The sequence below is a fragment of the Cyclopterus lumpus genome, chromosome 15 (genome assembly GCF_009769545.1).
Source record: "Cyclopterus lumpus isolate fCycLum1 chromosome 15, fCycLum1.pri, whole genome shotgun sequence".
Taxonomy (NCBI): Eukaryota; Metazoa; Chordata; class Actinopteri; order Perciformes; family Cyclopteridae; genus Cyclopterus; species Cyclopterus lumpus.
In genome coordinates, this window is record NC_046980.1 from 17,589,258 (window position 1) to 17,601,757 (window position 12,500).

At 44.6% G+C, this 12,500-nt stretch overlaps 1 protein-coding gene across 1 annotated transcript in view; it reads left to right on the forward strand.

Moving 5' to 3' along the window:
* Positions 1 to 174: 174 nt before the first annotated feature.
* Positions 175 to 12,500, forward strand: part of ptk7b (protein tyrosine kinase 7b) — a 59,092-nt gene continuing 46,766 nt past the window's right edge. The window contains exons 1-2 of the mRNA XM_034552305.1: positions 175 to 597; positions 758 to 924. Coding sequence (XP_034408196.1) covers positions 804 to 924 — 121 coding nt within the window. The 5' untranslated portion in view covers positions 175 to 597; positions 758 to 803. The remainder of the gene's footprint in view (positions 598 to 757; positions 925 to 12,500) is intronic.

Here is a 12,500-nt window from a genome sequence, read left to right on the forward strand (position 1 = left end):
AAAGGGGAGGTTGGTGTCTGTAATGTTCAACGAAACATCGCTAACATATGAGTGGAAATTAAATGGATTTTTTTCAAATAAGCTAATGTCTCCACACAACACAACAAATACATAAACAGAAAATCAAATAATGGTAAACACATATTTTTAGAAAGTGTTCTTGCTAACACATTTGACAACGTGGACGAAAGCAGACGTTCTGACATTTATTTTGAAAGTCCCCACAGGAACTCCCGTGTAGTGTTTCGGCCCACTTAACGCTGAGTGTTAAAAAAAAATCACACAGGCGAGTGGGAGGAAGCCAACTTGGAAACACCGCGGAGCGAAACTCCCTCTTGTTGCAGACTGAACTGGCCCGGCGGTTGGCGGTTCTGGACGCGGGCAGAAGGCGGCTACACACACCGGGTTTAAATGAACCACAGCGGCCTAAACCCGCCCCAGCCTTCCGCGCCGTAAGCTGCCTGGAAGTTTAAACTTCGACTCAAACTTTCGGCTGGTCTGAACTCGCTCTGCCGCCTGTCTCTGGCCCTGTAAACCAAGGCGTCCGTGCCCCGCATGTCTCTGTCTCGTCCCTGCTAAGTTTCCACAGACAACCAGGTGAGCAGGGCGGCCTTTGACTTCCCCGGAGACCCGCGCAGGTAACGGGCTGGGGGGTTTGTTTACCTGCACGCACACGGTGACGCGCGGATATCTCTCTCTCCCTTTTTTCTTTTCTTTCGTCGTTCCACTTTTGCCAACCCTTACGGCTCTCCGGTAGCCGACGGAGAACAGAACCCGGGAGCCGCCGAGCACCAGGGCGGGTCATGGATCTACCGAGAGAGCGCGAGACCCGGCGGGGGGAAGGCAGGAGAAACCCCGCGGCGATGAACAGGAGAAAAGCACCCGTGGAGACGACGTACCTCGTCGGTATTATCTGCCTCCAAGGTTGGTACCAAGCTACCGTACAGTTCAAACACGCAGTACGCATTCACTTGTGTTTATTTCTAGTCATTCAGAGGTTGGAGAAATAATTAAATACAAAAGACAAACACTGCGGACCACGACATTGACCTCCATGCTTTTCTTCAGGGCTGGTTTTAGTTAGTCCTCTCTGTGCTTTCTGGCTGCACTGGGAGAGAGCAAGAATAATTACTACAGAGACAAAAAGACACACGCACGCAAACGGCTGCCTTTTCTCCTCCACTTTTCTCATCAACTTTAAGGATGTTTAAACTACATTACATGTGTGGAGGGTCAACGGAGTAAGGGAACACCCATCCCCCATTGACCCCAATTTGGGAGGGGAGGAGAAAAATTCATGCCTCTGGTTTGAAATTTCATCCAACATTTTTAACTTGACACTAGAAGGAGAAGAAAAACAAAAGTACCCAAAGCAGTCTGTTCACATGTTACTCTGGTAATTCAATTTGTAATCTGGAGCAGGGGAATGGTCTCCATCCATCACATTATGCATTCCCTGGATCATACCTCCACCCTCACACACAACACATTGGACACGCTGTTGTGATTATCATATTCATAACTCTGTTTGCATGTTTAAACTGCCCCACTGTGGCATGCTCATGGGTGCCATTCATATGCACGGGTGGGGAGCAGGGCTGGGAGTCTGCCTGAGTGTTTTTCCAAAAAAATGAAGAAATTAACATTTACGGGCCCACACACACATTGTTGGAAGCCTTTTTAAAAGTCCATAACCTCGGCTGCAGGGTGAGAGAGGACAGCCATGTGAAGATCCTTCCTTGTTTGTGCGAGGAATGCTCTTATCATGCAATGGATCCGGCTCATTAACTCACCGCTCATCATGTCAAAACAGTCTGTTTTATCTGATCCCTGCATGTAGACTGAAACGTAGACGAGCACAGATTGTGTTTTCGTCCGTGCCTTCAACACAGCCGCGATAGCCAGAGTGGCTGAAAAAGTTGAAGTGTCTGTCTGTTGCCCCCCCACCCTCCAGTCTTCTCAGGGTGCCCACTTTGGGATGAATGTGTCCTCTGTGTGCAGGCAGCAGGGGAGACGGAGGCTGCTGCTGCGGGTTTGTGTTTATAAGATTCATGAATAGAGCCAAGCCAGGTACTGTCATGGCAGCCTCGCGTTTTAGAAATGTCCTATTTTAAAAAAAATATTTTAAAGGGCTCTCTCAGTGTGTTGAAACAAAAGGGCCAGGCATATATATATATATATATATATATATATATATATATGTATTTTTATTATTTGTGTTTACAGTGGCTTTATTACCACATGAAGCCGTCCGCACCATGTTTCTGGAGGCTTGTCTGATCTGCTGATCGGGGCACATGTGGTCAAATATTTACCCAGATCTTTATTTTTAGCTTAACAGTAATGGTTCTGTGTTGCTCCCCCACCCACGTTTTTGGGTTTTCTGGATCTTGATCTGGTTTCTATCTGTGGGCTGACCAGTGCCGTGTGCCTGAAGCGCTCTTAAGCAGATGAAAGTTACATGTGGAGTGAGTGTCCACAATGTTAATGCAGCATCTCTCTTCCCCTTTCCTCCTCCTCTTTCTGCAGTGTGTATTTCATGCCTCTCCATTCTCACCCCGTCATGCTTTATCGAGGCCATCACAATCCTGGAGTTTTTATGTGAAGAAATAAAAAGGCTTATTGCCTGGGTCGATGCAAAATGTTTCAGTAACATACTCGCACACTCGCCTCCTTCTCAGACCTCTCTTTGATCTCTTGCTCCCTCGTGTAGTGGCCGGAGAAGATCTGCATTTCAGCTCCCCTGCCGCATGAATAATTTGGATGCCCGTGCAAAAACTAATGTTTTGCCTCGCACTGGTTTAGAGATTTGCGATGAGACTTCTTGATGGAATTCGATAGCGAGTCCATATTTACTGTGCATGTGCTTCTGCGGCCCGCTGTAAAACCAGACACTGTAACTTCACTGCAGGAGGAACAAACCACTGTTTGTGTAAATTGGATTTGTTGTCTGGTCAACAAACGGATGGTGACCACCAGTGTTTTACTAAGCGTGTGCTTCCGCTGCTTTTATTAGACTGTCCCTGAAGCCAATATGCAGCGTGTGTCCCCTTTCATCTGGAGAGCTGCTCTGAGCAGATACTTTGAGGATCTTTTCCTGTATATTTACCTGGCATGCCCACCCGCCCGCTGCTTTATTTTAACATCCAGCCGCTTGGCTCTTATTAAGCCGGCTGTGCCCAGAGGCTGTTTTTGCTTCACACACCGGACCCGGTTCTGTGAGATACTCCTGATTGAGAGGCAATCAAAAGGATGATTCCTAAATAAACGCAGGAATATTTTGTGTGGGTGGAATTTGTCTGGCGGCTGTTTACAATCCTGTGGTTGAGTGTTGCGATTTTTAAAAATCATATTTGAGTGGATTACAGTAAAGAGCGTGTCATGAGATTGGTATCTTTTGTGCCCAGCTGTTGAAGCAGTAAACCGCTATAACCATATTCATACATCTTAATGGTTTTTCTCATGTTCCAAGACTATTTCTAAGGAAGATTTACTTTTTTGTGTCTTAACTATCCGTATTAATGATTTCAGTCTGGTTGTTTTTCTTTGTGCCACCACACCATTTGATTGCGATGTTTACTGCTAAGGTTGGATTTTCCATGAACATCTGTGCACAGCATTGCAACATCTGATGCATTCTCCTACAACAGCCCTGCATGTGCTTTGCATTTCATCCCGTTTCGTCACGACAGAGAAAGGAAATGATTTGCAGCTTAAGTATTCATTTATTTTTTTTAAGTATAGTTTGCGTCTGCCTAGCCAGGATTCAATTTCACCAACTATCGAATTGAAGTCTTAGCGTGACATGATCTTATGTTTTCGATCAATTTTCTTTTATTTCTATTGTACCTTTTTTAAAAACTTGCCAAAATGTTTCTGTTTATCAGCTTACATATACAATGAAACCAATAATCCACCAGTTTATATTTATTTGGTCTGAACACACTGAATCTGAAAAATGATTCCTCGACAACATCAACCTCATCACGCCGTTGTAGTTTTGTTGTCTCGGTTTATGTTGTCATGCGTACAGCCCTGTCGAGAAGCAATGAAAGTTCTGTTTTATATTACCCGACATACCTTTTACTATTCTATGAGGCTTCACACGGCCATTATTGTCATCTGCCAGGGCGGCTCAAAGGGCAGCTGAAGCCAACTGCGCTCAGAAGTCAAGCGCAACGGTGAAACGAAGCGGGGAGCGGGTTGAATAACAAGATCTGGTTCTCGGTGTGTTTGCACACATCAGAGTTGGAGTGGTCGCACACGTTGTGAGACTATGGGGGGAGGATTTCTCAAGGTCTTCTACGGCTCTGGTTTCTGGTCATTTATCAGACTATGTTTATTCAGGTTCAGGTGAAGCCCTTTTGAACGAAAGTCCTCTTTTCCGCCCAGTTGGTCTGTGTAGAGGGCTCTTTTCTCAGGGGGAGGGTCTTCCTGCACTAATGGCGACCCAAAATGTTAGTGTGGGGGGCTTTGTCAGTTCTAAATTCATGCTCCTCGTCTCCTCGGGCTCTCTTTCCTCTAGCTCGTCACCACAGAATTGATGCTTGACATTGGTCTGCAATCTTCGAAGATCTTAAAGAACCTTTTTTGTTTTCTAAAATGTGTTGATTGCTAAAAGAGCTTTGTAATTTACCACGGTTTATAGCGCCTGAAAAATCACTTCTCGGTATCGCAAAAATGCAAAATGATCCCAACCGTTTCAATGTCTTTTAAAGGAGCTCATAATTCAAACTGCATGCGGTGGCGCGTAGAGCTGCAATAGTTAAGCGCAGAAAATTCATTGCCAACTAATTTTAAAAAACTAAACATTTACTGCCAACCATTTACTAGTTCCAGCTAGTCAAATGAGATGATTTGATGTGTTTCCTTGCTGGAACTGAATTTATTTATTTGGTCAGACAAATGGGATGTTTCCTTGACCTATTGGTAAATTATAACAGGCACGTTTCACTATATTCTGACAAAAATGGATAATCCATAACTAAAGTAATTTAGTCGCCGCACAAGTGGTGAGTTTTATTTTTATTAAGCAGTACACGTGTAAGATTTAGCTTCGTCCCGATGTTGTTGCTCGAGTGTAATTCTAGTTGAGGTAAAGTCAGCGGACCCTTCAGTAATGACACATTGTCCTTATCTGATATCAGTTGCTGACATCTGCTGACCGTCTTTAACCTTAAACACCATCTTAATCGGCCATTGCCGAATCACTTATCTGCTAATAGCGATAACCTGTGGTTTCATGTTCACTTTTAAAATGATATAGATGTTATTGTTGGTTCACCGCTTGGATATAACTCACCCCGACAGTTGTAAATCCTTACGACAACTCCATCCCCACCCCCGTGTGGCAGGTGTGAGGCCCCGGTGAGGGGAGACAAAATCCCTGTTTTGTCCCCACGTCGGTGCCGAAGCATGCGCAGCACTGCCACCGCATTCAAATGCATCTGATCGAAACGTGCAGGAATGCCTCATTTGGCTTCAGCCCGTTTGAAGCGGAAGGGGGGGTGGAGAGAGGAGGGCAGGAGGGGAGAAAGGCGTCTGGCATGCCATTGCATAATCTAAGCAGCCATTAACTCTTTGTGTCCCGAGGCTGAATGAACTCATCATAGCAACGGGCCACAGGCAGAGTGACATCAGGCAGCTCTCAATCAGTCCTCGGCTCCTCCCCGCCACACCAGCAGCTTTAGACTGAAAAGGCCACTGGTGTTTTAATGGGATGGCGCGGGGGGGGGGGGGGGCTTTTAACAGGTTTTGATCCTCTGATGAACGGGGTCAGCTGGCTACAACTGACCATGCAGAGGGTCAGTTGTAGCCAGCAGTAGTTGTTGTTGTTTGCAGAGAATATATTTACCGTCAGTAGTTTCATCCAGTGAGCTCTGCCCTGTTTTGTACCCTCGTTGTGCTGCTCCGTCCTGCCGCTCTGGGTAAAAGCAGAGCTTGGGGGGCCCGATCCGTCTCCATGGCAGCCTGCACAGCATTCACCTCCCGGTCCCTGTACCCGACTCAACCTGCACAGCTAGGATTTATCTCTGCGCGGTGGATCCAGTATAATGTATGAGTTAAGCCGGTGGCTCCGTCAGCTCTTGGCATGGGGAGCCTGTGAATGTTTTAGAGCTTTCCGGTTCCTTCCTTTGAATCCTCCCTCGTACATTTTGGATGTGAACCAAGTTGCGTACCACTGCTGGTGTTCTCCCAGGCTATGGAAGGAGCACAGTTGTTTATTTTCAGTCGTTTATCACAAAGAAGAATGTCCCACCACAATAATATTTCTTCAAAGAAGTTTCCTTTTTGAAATTGTCCCTGAAAGGAAATGTGGGGATGTGAAAAACGTACTTAATGTTTGTGGGTCTCAATCGGCGCTTTCTTTGTGTTTTGTAACTTGAAGAAAATGTTGACTAAACAGGAATGGCTGATACTTCCTGCCCGGATCAAGTACATGTGTGCAAGCTGAATACACTGTACATAAAGATGTGTACACACATTGTGTAATTCCTTTTCTCATTTAGGAAATCCGTGGTGATGTACATGCTACTAATCTCTGGGGCTGGAAAAATCTCTATCATGTAGAACACTAATTAACTGGAGGAATGAGAGAAGCCAAATGACAAAAAATATATTGTTTTAATTTTAATTTTTGTAGGCCACTGGTGTTTGTAGGACATATGGGTCCAGAAAGTCAAACCCCTGCACTTTGCTGTATGTCACACTGTCCTTTTGTGAAATGTTTAAAAGTGGATTTGTCCTCTTTTTTTTTTTTTTTTTATAGCCCCCTTTTCTGAGTATTTGCCCTGTAATCGGCATACTGATGGCAAAGTCGGTCGTTCAGTTGATTTATTTATTGGCCACATAATCGCCCAGTGAAACCTCCGCTGACCCGAGGTCTGTTACCCAGCCATGTTTGATGATTATACATCTCCTCTCCTGCAGCCAGTGCGCCCTGGCGGCATTAGCACATTATGGTGCGCATTGTTCTGCATTAGTAGACTAATTACCCAGAGAGGGAAGCTCATTACACAGCCAGCATTGTTTTTTTGTGTTGTGGTTTTAATTATGTTAAACAACCTCACCACCAGCCTCCCCAGCTTCGTCTTGTCTCCTCTGCTGTACTCGCACTGCATTTCACCTTCCTCTGCTCCTTTCATTTTTGGTTCGTTCCAGTTTTTGTAAACCGTGCCAACTGCTGAATCTCTTCAAACCCCCCATCCCTCCTTTCTGTTGTCCTCAATCTGAACCTCCCTCTGAGTCTTCGTTTAAACCATACTTCAGTGGGTTTCCAAAAAAATAAATCATTTCTGACAGAGGGATGGCACGGCAGAGGCAGACTTGAGTGGGGTTTGCTGCATGAAGAGTTTCCTTTTCTTTTTTTTGGTAAAACTTCACTTCTTTGCTTAGTGTTTGGGAATGGAGCTGAAATGAGCCCACAGTTGTGTTGAATTCTGTTGGAAGGCGGCTGTTTGGGAAGTGTGTTTGTTTTTATATCCAAACAAATATCCTATATCTGACAAGTTTAGGCTGACACACATGGAGTCTCTGTCGGAACTCTGTGTCCCCAGTGCTTCACTGACCGAAATGCCCCAGAGGTCTATATTAATATTTTACAGCAAGGTGGAGAGAGTCCTGTCTGTTTGGTGTGTTTGGGATGTTTTTCACCAGTACAACAAGAGGTCACACACAGGTTGGTCCTGTAACATGTGCTACAGGAAGGTGCTTCCTTTTTGTTTTCTTGGCTTTTTTCCCCGCCCTCCATTCTTCCACACCACTGCGGCTTCTTTCATGCCGTTGATGTTTATTAAAACAAAATTCCATTGTGTGCCTTTTCTGTACTTGATCAACACTACTCTGACTGTAAGCCATTGAAATGCTTATTCTGGGTTTCCATGGAGAACTTTAGTGCTGCACAGTCTAAAAAGCTTTTGTTGCCGAGAATAAAAGTCTTAGGGGCAGACTTGATGGTTGTATTGTAAGAAATGTTTTAATTAATATGGCCCAGTATAAAGTCTGTCTGCACAAGGTAAGAGGAAATGCAGTCAGATGTTTCTTTAAATAAATTACTTGTAGGCACCATTTGAGACGATAACACTTCAATACTCTGCTTGTATACCATCTGCCTTCAGTGTACCTTGTTGGAATGAGTGAACCAATTTAAGATAACTGTGTACACCAGTGTCTGTATGGAATTACAGAGGAGATGGCCCACCTCGCCCGAAATAAAGAGCCGAAGAAAGTGGTTGATATCGAATGATAAGTCTGCTTTCTATTAACTATAATACCAGGTGGTATTAAGCCAAATGGGGCTGCAAAACTATTGATTCTTTTTTTAATTGTTTAAGAAAGGGGAAAAAGCTGTACATTACCTCCAGTAATCAGTTACTCGCATCATATATTTGCCCACACACTGGTCGACCCCCGCAGAGGACAAACGGACCAAATAATACCAAAGATGACACGCACCACTACAATGGTCCTGCTCTGTGCAGGTGCAGCCGGCTAAACACAGCCATTGGTCAGGGAGCACGGACCGTGTTTCCTGTCCTTATCTGCCGAGGTGACGACGGATAGAAATGCCCGTGTTGTGTCTGACAATCGACAATGGTTCCCTGCTTCCCCCTCGCTCCCGTGCCAGAGGAAGTTGATATTCTGCTGTGGTTGTTTTCCTCAATGGTGTTGCGTCAAAGCGGATGGGGATCTCCGCAGCTGGGCTCCCTCTTCCACACCACGACTTTCACCGCTGCTTTGTGTCCTCATCTGGGTCGGGACCCAGACAGAGGGCCACGGCCTTGTCTTTCCTCACTTGTAAAACAACCATGTGGCCGGGGGATGGGGCATCGTGTGTGTCGGGGTTGGAGGGGGCAAGGGCTGCCGTCTCCCAAAGGATCTGGACAACAGCCTTGGCAGGAAAAAGGTGACGGCTGTTTGGCTGTTGACTTCCTGTGATGCAGATGGTGGCAGGGATGCTTTCATTGCCTCTGGATTTTAAAAATATGTAGACTGACGCATGTGTTGCTGGGGGTATACATTGGGGCTTGCACACTGTGGACATATATCTGTCAGTATGTTTTTATAGCAAGGGCTTCATTTGTCCTCGTCTCTGCATCGATGGGCTGAAACCAGACAGCGAAGCAGACCTGACTCTTAATGTTGAGGTGGGTAACTATAAACCCATGCATGTTGCAGACAACACACGTTTACGCCTTTTCTGTTCATGCAGGCGCTCTTTCTTACGCGCCACTGATGATGCGGTGCCCTGGGATAAATCTTTTATTGAGTCCATGGCTGCGTGAGAAAATGCAAAAGCCTGCGATTGCTGTCCATAACCAGAGGAGATGGTAACATTCTACACGGAAATATGCCAAGCCTTTTCTGTATCTCAGGCTTTCTCTCTCCCCTTATTCAGAGATGGAGCTGTGCGTGTAAAATGAGGTCAGATGACACTCGAGCCCCGGGTGCTCCTCTGTCTATCTCGCTCTCCTTTTCTATTCCTTCTGTGTGCTCTTTGAACATTCAGAGCGACCGTGGTGAGCTTTGACGGTATAGACAAGCGACTCTGGAACAGCATGTGCCTCACCCTCTGATGCAACAAGATGTAGAGGAAGCCTCCTGTCTGCTTTCACGTTGGAGCTGCATGTTGCACGAGAGCCGATCCAATACTCCTCGTGGTACTATGTGTCAAACGAGCCGTAGTGTTTCCCACCTTTTTTGTGATCTCGTAGAAATGTTATGACGACGGCTCGTGAACAATGCTGCACCTTAAGGGCCGCGCCTTTTCACTTTTGGTAAATTGGTAAACTTTTCACATTTTAAAAAGCCGCCATGCTTTGATTTGATTCCCGCAAAGATCGAGAATGTCCTTTTTTAAAAAAAATAATAATAATAATAATTTATTCTGGATGAAAACAGCATTCATCCACTTATTGGAAATAAATGATTCAATTGACCAGAAAAGCTAATTCTTCCGATTTTCTTTTTCAGCCAGTCGGGGCTGATAATGACAACAACTTGGCGGAAAAAGAAGCAAGTCACGAATTATCAAGCGCTACTATTCATAGCCGCATGCACAAATGTCTCGTCTCTCACAAGAGAACGAGTTTGATGTCCTGCAGCTTTTCCTCCGCCACTCCCTTTTTTTGTTTGATCTTTTTTTCCCTTTCTTTTTCGTCTGGCCCTGTAACTCTTTCTGTAAAACTTTGCGGCTGTTCAAAAGGCATTATCCATGAGTGAGTTCCCCAGTGCAAGGAAACGGTGAGAGGCGTTACAGAATATGCAGAGTGTATTAAGAGACCGGCCTCCCAGAGCCGCTGGCCCCGGCACCCCGTTTCCCTTGGTAAACACTCACATTCACAAACTCACACTCGTGTTAGTTACTCAGTCATAACTTTGTGCCTTATTCTGTAAATGGCTGGTTTACTTTGGAAATTTGACTATATTACATAAATGTTTATGGAAGGAAGGAAAAGTAACCGGTGCACTTAGGCTTTGTTTTTACGTTTTGGTGAGACCACGTCTGGCTTACTATGAACAACTGTAAGCATGCCCAAAATAGCATCGCCGTAAATCCTAAGATCATTATGTTTTGAAAAGTTGGGAAGCAGATATAAATTAACTTTAATAGAAACTTAAGTTTCAACTTGGGTTAGGATTCTTTTTCTTTTACCCAAAGAACCAGAAAGCTTCATGAATTGACAAGCTCCATGTTGGACATGAAGAGCTGCACACAGCGGTACATCAGCAGTGCTGTTGGTGTGTGAGTCCATAAAGGGCGAACCGTGGTTTACTTCATAACATGTCCTAATAAGACCTCAGTCCAGGGCTCTGGGTAATTTGGGCAGCTGGAGGACATCAGACTGAGGCGGAGAGAGAGTTTAGGGGTTCAGAGAGGAGCTGAGGTCACCAAATGGACTTTAACAAGCATTAACCTGCGTCGGTCGAGGAAGAGACACCGGGTTTAAGCCACTACAGATGGAAGTGTGAGCTCGTAATACAACCTTGTCAGCTCTAAAAATGTAATGAATGATTAGAGGTCAAGGGCGTGCTGAAAATACGTTTTGCTTCAGATACATATTGCTTCAGATGCGTTTTGCTTCAGACACTCTTTTTTTTGCAAATGGTTCCCCTTTTTTTCTTTTTTTTTAAACAATGGGTATTTGAATAAACTTCCTGCACAATTTCCAACAACTCATTCCAGCTGGAAACTGATGAACGCTTCGATTGCACGCGCTTTTCTCAAGGCGAAGCACTTTTTAATCGGCACAAGGCTGTCCGTAAGCAAAAAAAATCACTGCCTCTGTGGTGAAGCCAATTAGCTCCCCGATGACATGCAAGAAAAACCCAGAGAAAGACATCTGCCAGTGGCAATCCCGTGATCCCTTGATCTGGTTCAGGTGATTCATTTATTGAACAACCACGATGCGTCTGTCTTTTAAAAAAAATTATGCTGCTCTTTAACTGTGAGGATGTGAAAAGCTTCACTAACTCCTGACGCTGTCGGAAACTGAACTTGAGTGCTTTGTGGTTGCAGCGTCATGAACAATACAAATATACCACTAAAAATTACAGCAGCTCAACTTTTAACAATAGAAATGTTCCTGTAATTTTCAGCAGTTTTTACTAAGCCTGCCTAAAACTGACCCCATTCCCCATTCGTATAGAAATTGCGTGCAGAGTCCTGCTAATACTGCTTTAGCTTTAGCTTAGTATTAGCCCGAGGCCTGCGTGTTTCTGAGCTTCTCGTGTGTATGAAGAGCCTGGATTTGAGATTGTATTAATTCAGATGCTGGGATTAACCCTGTAATTCTGGTAGCAACTGTAACATGACACTATTGTTCATCGTTTGTTGGCAAATCAATTTAGTGGCGACATTGCCCATTCCTAGAAGCTGTGCAGCGGAGAACAAGTGGTTCTTGTTAAATGTGAGCCGGAGAGAAAATGGCTGTAATTTTATGTGAAACCATATGCTTCTTATTTGGTTTTGTTCTCGATCTCGTTAAATGTTGTGTTGCCGGACTACTCAGTACAGGCCTTAAACAATGGCCCATTTTTCAGCGTTTTATGATGGTATTTACTGTATGACGAAGACCAGTTCCCAAAGCAGCGTCACGCTATTTAATGCGAGGCTCTCGATAATTTCTTTCCAGTTTGTAAATGAAACCTCTATTTTTTCTTCGGGCCTCTGTTCTTTTCTACACAGTTCAATGGGAGTATTTCTACATAGAGGTGCAAATTATGAATGACTGAATCCCATAGTAAATTCTGTACTTTTTCCCTTTTAACTCTGTAAATGCAGGTGGCTGCATGAATCTGAAATATAGGTTGACTGAAGGTATTTGAGGAGCCAGAACTGAAGTGTGCTGTTTCTCTTGGCCACGTTCCAACAGAACTATGCCAATCCATATGAAATAACGGCTTGCTCAAAATAAACATAAAACCTACTTGTACCTTTTTTTTTACCAGTCATTTAATGTTTGCTTTAGCTTGTTAGTTGTTGGTTGAGTTAAGCAGTT